Source organism: Antrostomus carolinensis, unplaced genomic scaffold, assembly GCF_000700745.2.
Source record: "Antrostomus carolinensis isolate BGI_N321 unplaced genomic scaffold, ASM70074v2 scaffold7434, whole genome shotgun sequence".
Taxonomy (NCBI): domain Eukaryota; kingdom Metazoa; phylum Chordata; class Aves; order Caprimulgiformes; family Caprimulgidae; genus Antrostomus; species Antrostomus carolinensis.
The window spans coordinates 9,305-26,470 of record NW_010308686.1 but is presented as its reverse complement, the minus strand read 5'-3'; the positions used below and the strand labels follow the sequence as shown (position 1 = coordinate 26,470).

Sequence of the window (17,166 nt, the reverse complement as noted above, 5' to 3'; positions counted from 1 at the left end):
AAAGTAGAGTAATAATGAATTTCAGGTGCAACACCCATGGCAAACAGATGCTTATTTCATTTGTGGTCCATCTTTCAGCAGTTGCTTACCACTGCACACAGAAGAGGTGATGTTGTAGAGAAAAGGATAGAACTGCAAACAGCGGATCATCTTCAGGCTGCTTTCACACTCCAAGCACTTGGTGGTCAAATCCAGGGCGTGTCTAAAGGCCTGCAGGGCTCCACTGATGTTGTTCAGAGCCAGATACGCATTTCCTAGGCTCAAAAAAGTCAGGGGCTGCAAAGAGAAAAGCAACATACCCCAGTGTAAATATGTTCACTGTTTTAAACTGAAGGCAACTAGAAAAAACCCCTGTCAATCCACAACCTCCCAAATTTGGCTGGAAAGAATTTAGAAAACTTCTGAAATAGGAACTGCTTATTCTTAGACTGGAGAACTAAGAGCTTGGTGCACTGGTGCTAAATGAAAGCTGTTTTGACATAAGGTTGTGTTCAGGATTCCATCTTCCTACGATAAAAACAAGCTGTTAAATACACAGAAGCTGAAATGAGGCATTAAATACTTACTTATAACCCATCATAAACATAATGCTTACTGCACAGAGCAGCAAAGAACTAAACTGAAACACTTGAATACGTATTAGAATGATTAAAAGTCAGCAAAACCAAAAATATTATTAGTGTTTTAGCAGGACAGATACATTTCATTTGTCAAGAGTGTTCAGGATTTACTCGAGCAGAACTAGGTTACTGAAAACACCAATGTCACACCAGGTCAGTGTTATATATTTAAGTTTACTTTCCATTCTTTATCAAACTTCGTATTTTTGTACACTGCCTTTGGCTAGTCTTCCTAAAATCTGTCTTTTTTTTCAAGCACAAATCATAAACACATTTTTCACTGAGTAGAATCTAATTAGCAATTTAATACAGGCACATAGTAAAGCATTACATTTTGCTTGTTGACTGAAAAGTCTTTCACTTACACAAAGTAATTTGCTGCAATTAACAGCATAATGCTAGAATAATGACTGTAATATTCTAACTTCGCAGTCATTTTTTCCACTATCAGAATTTCACATTCATTATCTGAAAACGTGAAGACAGATCAGTAGAGCTGAAGATTTTTCAAATTCATCTTAGCTTCTATTATTATTAAACACCATTCAGAAAAAGGTGCAAGCTGAGCACCAGGATTTTTTTTTTAAGCTTTTGCTAATACAGCACATCCCGTAGCTGTAATTAATTTAAATTTATTTGCTTTCCATTATATTCCATGAAATACTATTCTAGTACAAATTCTCCTGCCAGAAATTTTGATACTATATGTATTACAGTATTGAGAATGCCTTAAAAAAAAAAAATAGGAGCAGATATTATTGTAAGGAGGTGGGACTCACCAATATTTTGGAAGAAAAGCCCTACTCCCAAGGATCCCTGGGCTCCTCCCCTCCAGGGCTGTGTTTTCAAGTGTTCTTCTTAAGGTACATTATTCAAACTCAGTCCTTTTTGCACCTAAACAGGCTAGATTCCTTTCCAACAATTGTAAAATTGTTCCTGGATGCTAAAGTGAAAAGGCTAATTCTCTTTTTAGCTTTTTTATGTGCTAGATGACTAGTGGTCCAGCAGGTTTAAGCTCTCTGTTTATTCAACTACAGAGGCAGAAGCACAGGAAGAAGTCACTTGATCTTCTCACTGAAGTATCTCAAATGCAAGACTAAAATTACTTACTTAATATAGAGAATTCTCTAGAAATAAGAGGAAAAGTGTCCCCTGCCATGTGCCCTGCCATGTGCCCTGCCTGCTGCTTTCCTTTCCTGGCCAGTCCAGTAGTTTCAACAGTTTATACAGCAACTTTCTACGTGACATAAGTGACAACCTACAAAGTGTTTATAATATTACCATTCAGAAATTCAAAAACCTGTTTTGCATCTATGGTTGGAAGTAAAGTCATCAAAACAACGAGAACAGAGTTTTTCTTCTAGGTAGACAGATGAAATCCAGAGACAAATAAAACTTATAGACAAAAAGTCAAGTGGCACAGAAAGATGTCTACATAGCCGAAGATCTTGGTGACGTATGTGCTACTTTAAAGATTTTAAAAATCAAGATACAATGCTGACAGCATTATGGATCTCTGTTTTAGATAAAAATGTTGTCAAAACACCAGGATTAGATTCCTTGGAGCCACTGCTGACAATACAGCTTTTGGGAGGCAAGAAGTCGATCATCTATTTTAGAAGAACAATTGTTCTAGATGTTTATATTCTTTGCAACCAGCATCACTCCCAGTGCCTTCAAGGATTTAAATGAAAATTAACACCTGTTGCAAATCACAAGCTGGAAGTTAAACTGCATGCACAGGTAAGTAATCACAAGTAAGAAACATGTATTGAGAAAATAAGGGAAAAAAAGGACATTCACTACTGAATGAACACACCGAACATCATCTTACCTCAGAGGCATTGATGGCCAAAGCCTTCAGGAGGAGCCTGCTGGCATCCAAATGAAGACCATAATGAATCAAGAGGTTAGCAAGATTGACCAGAGGGATGTCCTGATACTCATGTGGAGCCAAATTAAATGCTTTTTGCAAACAGGTGAGAGCAAAGGTGCCATTTCCCACTGCACGCCAGTACAATCCAGCTTCATTAAGCACAAGCCATAGAGGATCTTCTGGCTACAGGAGAGTCAGGGAAAAGGATGAAAAAAACCCACAAAGAGGCTTCTCAGAAAGACAGAATTGCCTGCTCTTTGGTAAGAAACAACCAAACAAAACACATCCTTACATGTTACTTTATTAACTTGATGCAAATTACACTCTGCTGTGACTGCCAGATCATCCAATCTGCTCTGCCCTCCTCTAATTGATGCGACTGACAGCCTGAGCTGTAATTTAGGAGCAGCTGTTGCTCACACTCTACTCATACAACTGTGTTATACAACGACCACAAAATCCCTTAAAATATACAAGTGATAACGGTTGGTTTGTTTCAGGAAGCAACATTTGTGAGCTATTTCAGAGTCTTAAAACTACATTAATACTGCTCTGTGTAGAAATGTCACAATTTGAAGGTCAGGTAGTTTTTAAATTGTAATTAGGTGTGCTTCCAGGTCCCGTCGATTTAAGATTTCAGAATTGTTTTTCTTAGATTTAGTTATCCATTTGCCTTATGAAAGTTAGAATAGAACAGAATAGAATGGTTAGGATTGGAAGGGACCTTAAAGCTCATCCAGTTCCAACCCCCCTGCCATCAGCAGGGACACCTTCCACTAGACCAGGTTGCTCAAAGCCTCATCCAACCTGGCCTTCAACACTTCCAGGGAGGGGGCATCCACAACTTCCTTGGGCAACCTGTTCCAGTGTCTGACCACCCTCACAGTGAAGAACTTCTTCCTAATATCTCATCTAAACTTCCCCTCTTTCAGTTTAAACCCATTTCCCCTTGTTCTGTCATTAACTGCCCTTATGAAAAGTCCCTCCCCAGCTTTCTTGTAGCCCCTTCAGGTACTGGGAGGCCACTGTAAGATCTCCCCAGAGCCTTCTCTTCTCCAGGCTGAACAGCCCCAACTCTCTCAGCCTGTCCTCATAGGAGAGGTGCTCCAGCCCTCGGATCATCCTCGTGGCCTCCTCTGGACTTGTTCTAACTGGCCCATGTCTTTCTTATGTTGGGGGCTCCAGAACTGGACGCAGTATTCCAGGTGGGGCCTTATGAGAGCAGAGTAGAGGGGGAGAATCACCTCCCTTGACCTGCTGCCCACGCTTTGTTGCCAAGTGACACGCATTAGATACGGTTTAGAGATTGTAAAGCAGCAAGCAAAAAGTGAGGCAGGTGGAAGAATGGAGGAAATGTCATATACACCTTGAACATTTATTCCTCCTCTTTCACCTACAACTGAAAAAGCAAACACTCATCCTAAAGGAGAAACAGCAAAACTTTAAAATACTGACAGGTGGACAGAGCTATGTAAAACATCCTTGTTCAGATGGAGCAGTTTGAAATGGCTTAGAAGCACTCACATTCCAACTTTCAATATTTTCAGCATTCCATGTTACCCAATTCTACAAAGAATTTAAAGCATAAAAGCAACAACTAAATTAACATCCAATCCAACCTACACGTCTGAAGCCCAAATCCTTCCATGAATAGGAAACATGCAGCTAGGATTAAAGAAGTGAAACAGATAAGGATCTTTACAGTATTATTGTATTAATGCCAGATGTTACAGTAATATGGTGTAGAAAAATTCAATCAGTACAAAGATTTTCTTCCAGATTTTAAAAACAACCTCATGCAGGAAGGTTCTACCTATGGTTCAAGAAGAAGTGGAAGATATCCATAGGATATATTACCTTTTTGTTCAGAGTACCTTACATAATCCATAACTATGAGAGTATTTATCACCCTCATTCTGCAATGCACATACATAACATCACTTGCATGTTACTCATGCCAAACTCCTCACTGAATTACACTCCACACACAGGTCTCAATGATCTTTCTCTAACTAAACCCCCAGCGAGGTATCAGCACTTTGTCTTTCCCAATACAGACATACCAACTGTGGCACTCCTGCTCTAGGAAGTTTATCATTAGCAGAACAGGCATGACACAACAGTGCTCTTACACCAGCATCTAAGTGACCAAGAACTTCAGACTTTTAGCACGAAGGCAGCAGAATACCACAGTTAAAAACAAAATACATATGCACTGCAACAGTAAGACATTAGACACAAACAGGATTGTTCTGCACCGAAACAGGAATCAACTCTTAACTGTTAATTTTTCTTCTTCTGGGTAAGACAGATGCACATACTAAATTGTACTGATTTTAGACTAAAACCAATACATGTAAGTTGTACAAGAGGGTTAATTTGAGAAATATCAGCTTGACACGTCAAAAAGAGTCAACCTCTACCTCAATGTTTCTTGTCATTTGACTTGTGATGACTCCCAAAGGCCCCAGCAAGATGGAGGTGGCATTCCACGGGATGTTACACAGATCTACATTCTTTGCCCCAGAAGGGGGAGTATCCTGACAGAAGCTTGACAGAAGCTTGACAGAGGGTTGGTTTCTTTGGAGGGGAAGGCAGGGTAGTGGGCAGGGGGAGGAGGAGCAAAAAGCAGGCATGTAGGGAGGGGTGACAGATGGAGGAGTAATCCCAAGTTATTTCTCTCAGTTGCCAGGATTAGCTAATACGTGGCTGCTCCACGTCCTGCAGTCACAAGAACAAGTAATTACAGGGCTGTTTGGTCCACACTAAGCTAAATTAAATGGATACTCCTCTTTACTCATAAACATGGATTTTTAAGTTAGTTTCATCTCAGTTACAGGCAACAAATAAGCTTATTTCTTGCACATCACTGATTGACTTCTTTAGCAGTACAGAAACAAGCCTCAAATAAGCATTTTGAATTTATCTTGTGTACAGTTTTTGACATACCTTTTTCATGGCGTGATCTAGAAACGCTCCTATCTTCGCCTGTGTAACAGTTTGATTGTTGACACGAGAATGCAAGACCTGGATAACAAAGATTTTAATTACTTTTTTTTTTTAAACAACTGAAGTAATTTTTACATTATGTATCTAGATGAATCTTTCAAGTCTCACTTCTCTAAGTCTTTCTTTTAGTAAAGGGAAAACAAACCCCCAAAAATTCAAAATAGATGATGTGAATGTGTAATGATTAAAGCAGCCAATCTCCAGAAAGCAACATGAGGGACTAATCTCAGCCTGAAGTTACCAACTTGGTAGAATACAGTAGTTATTGGAAACCCCAAGAAGATGAATCAAGTGATTTGTTAGAAGTTTTAAAAGAAAGCAGCAATTTAAAATAGTAAATTAAATTTCCTATTCCATGTGCTTTTGCCTGGCATTTGAAAGAAGTCAGACAGCAAGTCTCATACCAAGTGATGAGTTCTCCCTTCCTCCAGCCCTATGAGAAAGCACTTGCTCCCCTTTTTTGGAAGCAATATCAAGTCATCTTTTAAATATCAGAACCTTTCATGTTCTGAGTAAAATTTTTAAGGCAATGAAGAGGAAAACTTTGAAACAGAAGAGAACCAATGAGAAAACATCTCTTACTTGTCTTGCTTGATCATCCGGCATCTTGAATTTCAAATCTAGATTACTGTCTAGTTCCTTGACCAGTATGTTTAGAGACTCGTTGTTACGGGCATCAGTAATGGAAGAACAGTCTGGTGCCTGGGTTTCTCCATGCCCAACTGTATCTCTTGGGATACTCAGGATTGGCTGGACTCTAGCAATAAGGAGAACCAAGACAAATTAATAGCATGTGCTGCATGTCACTGACACATAAACATAAGAATCAGCTACATATCCACTGACAAGTCTCTTACTGTAGACTGCCACGAGACATGAACTACAAACCAGGAGAGTTCAAGGATCACTCTTCCCTTGAAGAGTTATTAATAAATAAGGTCTTTACATTCCATTTTTAAACACAGAATACCTGTGAATAACAGACAATACAGTAGAGATAAGACACAGAAGGTTCTCATGCTATGCTAATAAGGACGGTATGAAGTTTAGGACTAAAAAGATAAGTGAAAAAGAAAGTGCTGAAGTTTTTTTAACTACAGTTTGATTTCAAAACATCAAGAGGTAGCCAAATTATTTGGGAAGAACATTCTAAATCGAACACCGTTGTTTTCAAAGGAATTTTCAGGACCTTTGTGGATCGGAACCTTTGTTTAACACATGCTCAGTACTAGATTTATACCAACTAGGAGAAGAAAGCTTTCTTACTATCACTGTTATAGCGTTAAGTGAGTAGGATATTATGAAATTGCATTGATCTAAGTAAAGTAGCTATTGCAGCACAGACACATTTATTTTATCCTATGTAATAGGAAATATTACTGACTATTCCACAGCTAAGCTGGCTTTCTACCTTTGTCCCAAAGCAACGAGCCAGGGCTTTTCACTCCTAATTTTTTTTTTTATTTTTCTGGTCTTCACAATTTTCTGTTACCATAACTAAAGCTAAGAGGATGTATGCAATGTACAACAGTTAATTGTACTTATTAAATAGATACTCACCTCATTCTCTCTCCCAAGGTCTTTTTTTTTTCCTTAAGTATACTCTAGAAGATATTAGACTTGTGCTTAAATCCTCATTCTTTTAGTAATACTGTAGGTATTTCATATATTCACTTTGTACTAACAGTCAGGGAAGAACGACCATGAAATTGGATCTGACTGTCACAGTTATAGCAAAGATAACAATAAAGGAAAACACCCTCCTTCTGTGGAACGTCCAGAGAAAGAGGTCTGAACACATCTGTGCTCTTGAGTACGAACTGCACCCATCCTCTCCAGAAAGAAAATGCTCATTAAGACATTAGTGTGAGCATTTACAAATACAATTAAAAAAAAAAAAAAAAAATATATATATATATAAATAAATCAACACTTGCCTGAGTCCCCTATTTTCTGGAGGCAGGAAATAAGTTGGCAGTTCTTCTGGATCAGGAATTTTGGGGAAAGATTTCATGCAGTCTGATCGCTGAGGCCAAAGAATATGCTGTTTGTCCTAAGGGGGAAAGGAATTATTTTTGATTATTTTCTCAACATTTTAAATATTCTAATTGACAAGCTTATTAATAAGAACATAAGAAATAATCTAGAGGAAAAAAAAAAAGGCAGACATCTTTTAAAACTATTATTTTTCTATTTTTCCTGGAATAACATCAGTTCAGTTTTCTATCTTTACTCAGCTGTACGGCTTTATTTGCAGCAGATGTTTGCAATGGTAGCTAAGAACAACCCAACCCCATCTGTGCTGTAGAAGAGTTTCAAATGATTGGCAACTGATATTGAGGAACTACAGAGATGCTTGTGTGTTGAAGAAATTCAGAACGCGACATTCTCCAGTGCTGTCACACATCAAAATTGTAGCCCAAACGCTAAGAAATTTCACATAAACAAGGACAAGAGTCACTCTTTCACAACTCCTCTTTGAAAGGACAAAGCTTATCCTCTTCACTCACTCTGTTGGATTCTACACTCCACACTGAAATAATAGAACGAGCAACAGGGGAAGACTGCGAGGATTGGCTGTGGTCGCTTTGGTTTGCATGAAGATCCAAATTCACAGATGTCATACTTGAAGTTGATGAGTCTTCACCAAACTAGAAACAACAGAAAACCAATATTTAATAAGGAAAAGAGATGGTATCTTACTGGCTGAATTTCTGCACGTTTTTTTTCTCCCCCACCATTTATGTAGTTAAGCCTCAATGATGAGCTGAAATTTGGGTATCAGAAAGTAAAGAGAAATTTAAGCGTCTTGATCCACTCACACCACGGAAAAGTAATGTTCATGTTGTAAATAAGTCAACAATGAAAACACAAGTGCAAATCACTAAAAACCACTAAAAGGTACCAAGCAAACATTTCTAACAGACCCCAAACAAAACCTAGAAATCTAGACTGCACAGCTCTACTTCAAGTCAGAGTTAACTCATGGCTTGCAAAATTATCTTGATAATCTGAATTTAGAATTACTATAATAGGAAGAGTATCCAAGAAGAAAACACAGCATAATTAAAAATTATTATTCCTGTTTCTTAAACTAGTTAAGGGGAAACTCCAGAACACATTCCACATTGCAAAATAAAGGAAACCATAATCTTTTTTTCTGTAGCTCTAACACAGCAGCAGGGCTGCTTGGGTGGCTTTTGTTCCGGATATTCAATATTAGTATACACCCAGCTCCCAAAACTTCTCAATTTCTGTAGCTCTAACACAGCAGCAGGGCTGCTCGGGTGGCTTTTGTTCTGGATTTTCAATCAGATTTCCTTGTTGTACTGTCTAATTCAAGATATACAGTCAGCAAACACTCACAAAACTGGGCTAACACCTTGTTTTTGGGCTGCAGAAGCACTCACTAGATTCAACACCATTGAGCTCTGCTCTTCCATTTGTTTATTGTTTATAGCAGGTTTGTGCTCTTTCTGGCAGGAAAACAAATGGAGTTGGAAGAAGCATCCAAGAATTGCACAGCTTGAGTCATATGACAATGTAATAAAAGAAATTATGATCTGTTGTAAGGCTGTACAGATAAACAGTTGACACATTATTTTAAACACACTTTTTAAAGCTGTTAGATTGGAATATTCTTTCCACTAAAGAAAATTCTTGTTCCATATATGACATGTACATTGGAATACTAACTCCTTAGAAAACCTTTGCCTCTTCATTAACATCAGCTGCCTAATATTTTTTCTTGTCCTCTCTGAAAGAAACTAAATTTGAAAACTAAACATGTTCTGTGCTCCTGCTAGCATGCCTAAAACATAGTATATTTATGTAAGAGAAAGCTGTAATTCCTTAAGTGAGGATCACCTCTCCTATGAGGACAGGCTGAAAGAGTTGGGGCTGTTCAGCCTGGAGAAGAGAAGGCTCCGGGGAGATCTTATAGCGGCCTCCCAGTACCTGAAGGGGCTACAAGAAACCTGGGGAAGGACTTTTCATAAGGGCAGTTAATGACAAAACAAGGGGAAATGGGTTTAAGCTGAAAGAGGGGAGGTTTAGATGAGATATTAGGAAGAAGTTCTTCACTGTGAGGGTGGTCAGACACTGGAACAGGTTGCCCAAGGAAGTTGTGGATGCCCCCTCCCTGGAAGTGTTGAAGGCCAGGTTGGATGAGGCTTTGAGCAACCTGGTCTAGTGGAAGGTGTCCCTGCTGCTGGCAGGGGGGTTGGAACTGGATGATCTTTAAGGTCCCTTCCAACCCAAACCATCCTATGAGTCTATGATTCTTGTACTTCTTCAAAAGAAATATTTGGCTGCTCTATGCAGGTTGAAAAAGCAAAGGAATCAATACAGAAGTGGCTGGTATCTCAATGGAAACTAACACTTTAGAATAAAATAAAGTTTTTCAATTCAAGTAGTTCTAACAGTTCTCTTTCTTAAGTAAAAGAAAGTCTTGTAAAAGAAACTCTCTAAATTTCTATAATCTACAGAGAATCTCAGCTTGTGTTACTAGTAAAAGAAACTAATGTTAAATATTTTACACTCTGGAAAACAGACTCAATGATTTCTCACTGTAACTACCAGACCCAAAACATACCTGCTTTGTCAAGCCTCAAAAAAATTGAGCTATTTTGCTAATACAGCAAATAGGACGCAACTTAAAGCGGTGGCATCAATTCACAGACAAACCTGCACGTATTCCACATTTTCAAAAATGTCTCCACGGTGATAACGAACAGGCTGGTCCCACTGGCAGTGCAAGCTATGCTGCTGGTTGCCCAGTCTACAAATCTGGTGGTTCCCTGCAGAGCACAAAACATTTTTTTCCTACTATATAAGTGAGGTTTTTGAGGAGACGAATCATACCATCAACCCCTCCAATTTGGTCAATCTCTTATTTATTTAATCAGCACAGAGGAAACTCTGTCTTCCACAGACTTGCAAAAAAAAAAACAACCCTGTTCAAGAACATATTGCAATCCCTTGTTTTAATAAGCAAAACAGAACAGCCACTCAGGGCCATCTTAATATATAAAGAAGTTATGTCCTGACATTAATCTGAATACGTGCAATTCTTCATTGCTATAATGAGCATGAACTCTAAAAATCTGTACCTAATTGAGCTTCTTTTGCCATCTGTGTCTCGTGAATGATGTTCCTTAAGATTTGTTCCTCCTGGATGAGCTTGTACTTGTCTAAAACATCTTGTTGCTTGAGGTAATGGTCATGCTGCTTCTGATATTCCTTCAACTCATTTAATGTTCGCTGAAGTGATCTTGAAAATTCAACAGTAGAAAAGATTTACTTCAAATGCTTTTTTAAAATATCAGCTTTTCCTACAGTGTTGTGCATTTTCAACTTCAGGCTTCTTAAAGTATTCTTATGAATAATTTTATTGCATAGTCACAGATATGTAGGAAGTTGAAAACCACTACTCTGTTTGAAATGTAAATGACTGCTGCCACAGAACAATAAAAGTGAGACTGTATGAAGTGCCACTAGGATGCCTCTTTAGTTACCTATGCTGGGCTTCCAATTTTTGCTCAAGTTTTTGCTGACACAGGACAGCATGCTTCCTTTTCACAGCTTGCTCAAACCCTGGTTTGGCCTGTAGAGCATGATCATAACACAGGACCGAGTGGTTGTACTCTCCAAGCATCTGAAGAATGACCAAGAGAGAGAATTAGCCATTGTTCAGTAATATTTAATGAAAAAATTTCCATTTTTAAAGAAGTCATTAACTCAAATTTTAATTTGTGGTAACAAGCAGCCTGCCGTTTCTGAAACTCAAGCCACTGTATCTGCTAAAGAGAGGTTGCAGGAGAATTTCCCTGGGATTTATTGCCAAGTACAGGTGAAAATCTTTGCTGAAAGACAGACTTTTTGGATTAAAATATCTTGACAGAATCTTAAACATTAAGTGTGAAATGCATGTGGAACACTGTAAAAGACTAAAGCAATACAAGTCAAGCCAGAAAGATTAAATATTACTTGGTTTTCTACAAGTCTTGGAAAATAAAGATAGTATTTACTGCGTATATATTTCCCAAAGTGTAATAGCTGGTAAAGAAGTCACTGTAATCCAGAGCTGCATGGACCACAATAGCTGCATCTGCGGAGAAGTGAGCCCGGTGCAGAATATTTGCCAAATTTACCAGTGCAATATCTTTATTTTGCCTAAAAGAAAAAAAGAAAATGGAAAAAGAAAAAATAGACATTAAAAGAGAAGAATCATGCATAAGGATACCTTCATTCCTCAGTCACACATTAAATACATAACCTGAGAGGAAAATATCTAAATTATAGATATGCCTAGTAGAGCCCATAAAGACTAAGAACAAGGACCATGGATTATTCCTTAGCATACAGTCTTTGAAACAAAAGCCTGTTTGCTAATTAGGATAATTAGAAAAAGCAATCTGAAAAGAAATCTTTATGAGCAATTCTTACCTTGAAGAAAAATGAAGGGCACGCATGGCACATTCGACTACTTGGTATGGCTCATTCTTTATTCGCCAGTAAAAAGAAGCCATATTATAGAGTACCCAGGAAGAAGAGTTCTGCAGTCAAGAGAAACACATGAACTTCACTAACTACTAAGACATAAACTAAAAGGTTAATCTTGGTTTTAATTAATTATGGGGTGGAAAGCTAAGGACCAAACCTGCTCTAAGTTATCCTCTTCCTCTGGAAAGCTGCCATTTGGCAATAGTGGTGAATGTTCAAGGAGAATGAACTAACATATAAATGTGTTAAAGAAACAGAACCTTTCAGACAGGTCAGAATTCAAAATGAGGTGAAATGAGAAGTGACAGCAGTTTAAGCATCAGCAGCATAACTGGAGTTCAATGGGAGTTCCTGCATTTTGCACGAAGGCATTTAATAAACTCATACACATTTCAGTACTATTGTTTCCTCTTTGTTCTTTAACTACCTGCATTTTTGTTTAAAAAGTTTTATTACCTTGACAGAGCAATGAATGTGGCTTGCCAGAACACATGGATACACGAGCCATTCAAGATGACAGCAAGTACCTATTTACTGGCTTTGCTGATGCCTTCTCCCACCTCTGCTTGGCTAGCAGAAAAATGGTTTTAGTCAGCCTTTTGTAACTGAAATGTAAACCCAAAACGGATGTGCAACACTAGTACTGGATCTGATTGCGTGTGCCAGGCACCTCATCTTGTCAGACCTTTCTAGCACTCTTTTTGGGGGTACAGGCAGATTACAGTTTCATACCTTCATTAGCCCATCATAAATACGATGACCTATTTCCTCTATACTTCTTCCCAGCCTTCGTGATAAGTATGTGAAGATTGGATCTTCTTTAGGTAGCAAGGGTGCGGAAAGATTAACTCTTTCTTGGACACCCTAAAATAAAAAAAAATGAATATAAGTATTTGCTGACACTTTAACTAAAAGTAGAGAAATATACACAAGAGCACAACTCCCAGGAAGACTTACAGTTTGGTTATTTTACATTCCTATCATCCTTTTCTATCAAGACCTTAGGGACTTGACAGGGTAATGTCACCTCTGGCAGATGAATAATATGTATTATTGCAGATAGGCAAGAGCAGCCTCTGCTTGTGTATGCTGTGGCAGAAATATTCATTTCTGGTAGCACTGTATATCTGACAGCTACTGATTTCACTAATGACCCCTGAAGCACTTAACTCATGTTTGCCAGGTTACAAGCACGCTATGAAAGTATCCCCGCATCTCTTCTTCTCTTTCCTCCTTCCCCAACAACAAATGTACTCATTTCAAAAGTACATCCAGACCCAGGAACAGAGCTCAAAAACTTCAGTTCCTGTTTTGTTGGTAAGAAAATCCTTATTTGTAGAAGAAAAGTTGTTTTAAAGACTTGTAATAAAATAAATACCAAGATATAAGCACTAAAGCTGTGCCTGCATTAGAAAATTGGCTCACACAATACTGTTGACAAAACCCAATTTTTGCACCACGCTTCCACTGTAACCTTTCTAAAGCAGATGAACTTTCTACTAGTAAAGAACAACTGTCTCATCCTCTGGGTTAGGTCTTGGCATCCAGATACCAAAGAGACAGGCAAGTATGTTGGGAGCTACCGACAAGCCCGCAAACAACTTTCAGACTGAATTGTTGCACAGTTTAACGACCCTGTTCAGCACTCACCAATTTTCAACTGAAACAATGCTCAAGCTAGAAGCATTTCCAATGAAAGCTACCATTTTTGAAGTGTGTTATGAAAATAAAATACTTCATTTTCCTAAAATAAAGCAAACAATAATGAAAGAGGAACAGGATCTGTGTAACCAACGGAACTATCCTCCTATAAGCAGGTACTTTAATCAGGGCACAGTTGTGGTTTAAAAAAAAGTCCGAAAAAGTCTTGAAAGATTACAATACCTTTCAACCCTGACTAAGAACTGCCAGTAAGAGTTTTCTATTCCTCTTCCTGAGGAGGAAAAAAACCCCATACTTGCATTTCCCCACTTACCCGTAAGTGCTGAAAAGCATGAATGCTGTATGGAAGATCTAGAACTTTTGTACAGTCTGGCTGCTGCAGGTCTGGAGGTACCGGCGACTTTGTGTCTATATAGTCTTCAGGGCTGAGGATATAACAACATAACACATCAGATTCCAGATTAAAATACTGCTAAAGTTCATAAGAGACAGTACTGTAGCCGACAGACACAGCATTCTGATTTGACTGGTACAAAAATCCTGTGTTTGAGAACATCAGACCATTTCTGATGTCTTCTCAGATTTCAGTCGTATCGGGATGTCATCACTGTAGGATAAAGTAAATAAATTTCTGTCTGCTTTAGAGAAAACATCAACATTTGGATAGTCTCCAAAATGTATCAGCATCAACTTAGTGTATCACTACTATGATTAATGATCTATCTGCCAGGCAAATGGCAACGCATGCAGATTAGAAGACTCTTCAACTGAAACAAACAAACAAATCCCAATTATTAGTGAGAAATCCAAATGAAGGTATCTGAGGATAAAATTCATCTTTTCCCACTTCAAATACTCATCTGATTATGTTAAAAAAAATAAAACCAGGAAAAAACAAACCAGTCATCCCTGAAGATGAATTACCAATGAAGCTGATTGTCAAGCAGGCTGTCTGCACATCCTGTATTTGCTAAACACAGCAATATGTCTACAACCAGAAGGTTCAACAGCTTGGTAATCAACAGAATTTCATTCAAATTTAAGCCAAGACAGTTCCCACTACATGAAGTGTATCTAGCTCAAAACACCCAAAGCACACTCAAGCAAATTCAACCCCCTTCTACATGATGCACTTTTTCTTTTTAATGGCATTTAGAAGTTTTGTTGATTTTTTCATTCAGTAAAAAAAAAAAGGGGAAAAAAAAAAAGCATTTTATTACCGGATATCTTTGCTCTCTAAGGTGATGTACGTGCCATCATATAGATCTAGGTCCCCCAAGGGCACCTTTGCTTTAATGCAGTCCGGATCCTCTTTATTATGCCTTTGTTCCAGCCCTGTGTCTCTGTCCTCATTTTCTTCTATATGAATCTTTTGAGCAACTAACTGTTTCTGTAGGAATAAAAAAAAAAGGACATAGAAAAACGTATACTGATGAAGGCAAACTCTATAGTTGCTAGGTGTTGAACAGTCCAACTTCTTCCTTAAAACAAAATCCATTTGGAAAAAACCTAAAACACTTCCTTCAAATTTTGGGAATATTTCCCTATATTTTATAACATCTGTAGAATATTTTTTTAATTTAAATGGAATATAAATACTTTCATTAGAGATAATATGACTTGAATGTCTCCTGCTGTACCTAAAAAGAGGGCCAATAGCATTCCAAATTCATGGCAGGTCGTTCAGAAAAAGAAGAAATAGGTGTTAACAGTAAGTCAAGCTTTATATATTTGGACCCTTTTCCTCATAAAAATAATAGCAGAGATTGCAAACAAAATGATCTCCTTAACCATTTGGCATGCTCAGTACAACTGAGGTGGCAGGCTAATGGAAGAATTGAGGCTGAGAATAATTTCTGCAGATCAGCTTACGATATAAAAGCTCAGAGGTATTGATTACTACGAGCAGTCAATGGCTCAGCACAGTAAGCTGTATTTCATTCTCACCTAGACCTGCAAATTGAAAACCCATTAAATACCATAAGGATTTGTATATGTGAAACAAGAAGAAAACGTGTATTTTTTTAATGAGTTATACACATTCTGTAACATACTACTACGCAATGCTAGAGATATACACAGGATTAGCAACTTGTACAAGATCTTACAATCAATAAGTTCTGCTGAGAGTAATTTGTGTGCCACAAATTGTACATTAGTCATTTCCAAACCCACAACCTCTGCCCTGAAAAGCTTACAACCGGTGTTCCATCCATAGCTAAAATGTCCATTACCATAAAAACAAGTGTAACTCGATAAGAAAGACTGGTTGAATACAGTCTTTTTTTTTTTCCCTCCCTTCCACTTGTCCCATTTACCTAGAAGTACCTCTGGTGCTCATCTAACTTCCCAGTTAGCTAGTTATGTTGACCTGACAAAACCAGAGCTGGCACAAGAGACAGAGGGGCATGGCCAGAAGAAAGGCTGTGAGCTGTCTGCTTGCTCAGCCCTCATCGTATTTAAACTTTAGTTTAAGTTACCAGTTCAAAGTTGATTAAAGTCCTTTTCAGAAGGGTGTTTTCAGACCCCTTTTCAATAATAAAAGAGTTTGAAGAAAACCAGAGGTGACCTGTGTTCTGATGTGTCCTAGAAAGAGCAATGGAAAAAATGGCTTGACAAACCCAGAGAGGAGCATGGAGAAATTCATGGCCTGCAGGCTGTACTCTAAAGAGCAGCTCTACCAGATCCAAGACAACACTTCTACAAATAGTTCTGCAACACAGTAGTCAGCTACAGAATCCAGTACCTAAATGACTTGACTTAAAAACGTTAGGATTCCTGGATAATGACAGGCAATGATGCAGCTGGGGACAATGATAATCAGTCGAGCAAACTTGAGGCACCAAATTCTTGAGGTCTGAAGAATTCTTCATCCTTTCACTGAAGCACAGTTATGCCAGTAATGACTTCAGCTCCCCATCTACATCTACCACTAAAAAGCTTATGGAAAAAAAACCTTCTGTATTTTCAGAAATTCGTTAGCACTTAACATTATGCTTTACCTCCAGTTCTTTGAGGTAGTTAACTGTTGTTTCTTGTCTCATTAGTATTACCAGATCATGTGGGTTCCTCAAGTTCATTGGTGAATCCACCTGCAAAACATTTCAACAGTCCATAAGGTAAGACATTCTCCTCATTAGAGCTATTTTAAAAGGTAAGAAGTGATATTCATTCAACTAAAGTCTGTCTGTTCAGAGCTTTTCTGTCCACTCAGCATTCATAACATGTCCGTATTTTAAACTGTACTTCAAACAACAATGTGATTTGAGAATACTACGCTTTAATTTTAAACTAATTTTAGTTTTTATTCCAGCACACAAATTCTGAACACAAGAGACAAGTAAATTCCTCACAAAAACATTTACTAAGAATACCTCCTGCAGAAATACTAGATACCTTAAATAACAATCACAAAAATCTATTTTCTTTTATAGCTTTAAAATTCCTCCATCGTGTCCCTCAATAGCCATAAAGTACTTCAGCTTCAAGTCAACT

At 38.0% G+C, this 17,166-nt stretch overlaps 1 protein-coding gene across 1 annotated transcript in view; it reads right to left on the bottom strand.

Moving 5' to 3' along the window:
- Window positions 1-16,757, bottom strand: part of TTC17 (tetratricopeptide repeat domain 17) — a 44,641-nt gene extending 27,884 nt beyond the window's left edge. The window contains exons 1-15 of the mRNA XM_010165855.1: window positions 16,674-16,757; window positions 14,892-15,061; window positions 13,985-14,096; window positions 12,742-12,873; window positions 11,953-12,062; window positions 11,535-11,679; window positions 11,022-11,161; window positions 10,617-10,777; window positions 10,192-10,304; window positions 8,016-8,156; window positions 7,443-7,558; window positions 6,088-6,262; window positions 5,446-5,523; window positions 2,455-2,679; window positions 90-276 (exon numbers count right to left, since the gene is read on the bottom strand). Coding sequence (XP_010164157.1) covers window positions 90-276; window positions 2,455-2,679; window positions 5,446-5,523; window positions 6,088-6,262; window positions 7,443-7,558; window positions 8,016-8,156; window positions 10,192-10,304; window positions 10,617-10,777; window positions 11,022-11,161; window positions 11,535-11,679; window positions 11,953-12,062; window positions 12,742-12,873; window positions 13,985-14,096; window positions 14,892-15,061; window positions 16,674-16,751 — 2,083 coding nt within the window. The 5' untranslated portion in view covers window positions 16,752-16,757. The remainder of the gene's footprint in view (window positions 1-89; window positions 277-2,454; window positions 2,680-5,445; window positions 5,524-6,087; window positions 6,263-7,442; window positions 7,559-8,015; window positions 8,157-10,191; window positions 10,305-10,616; window positions 10,778-11,021; window positions 11,162-11,534; window positions 11,680-11,952; window positions 12,063-12,741; window positions 12,874-13,984; window positions 14,097-14,891; window positions 15,062-16,673) is intronic.
- Window positions 16,758-17,166: the final 409 nt, after the last annotated feature.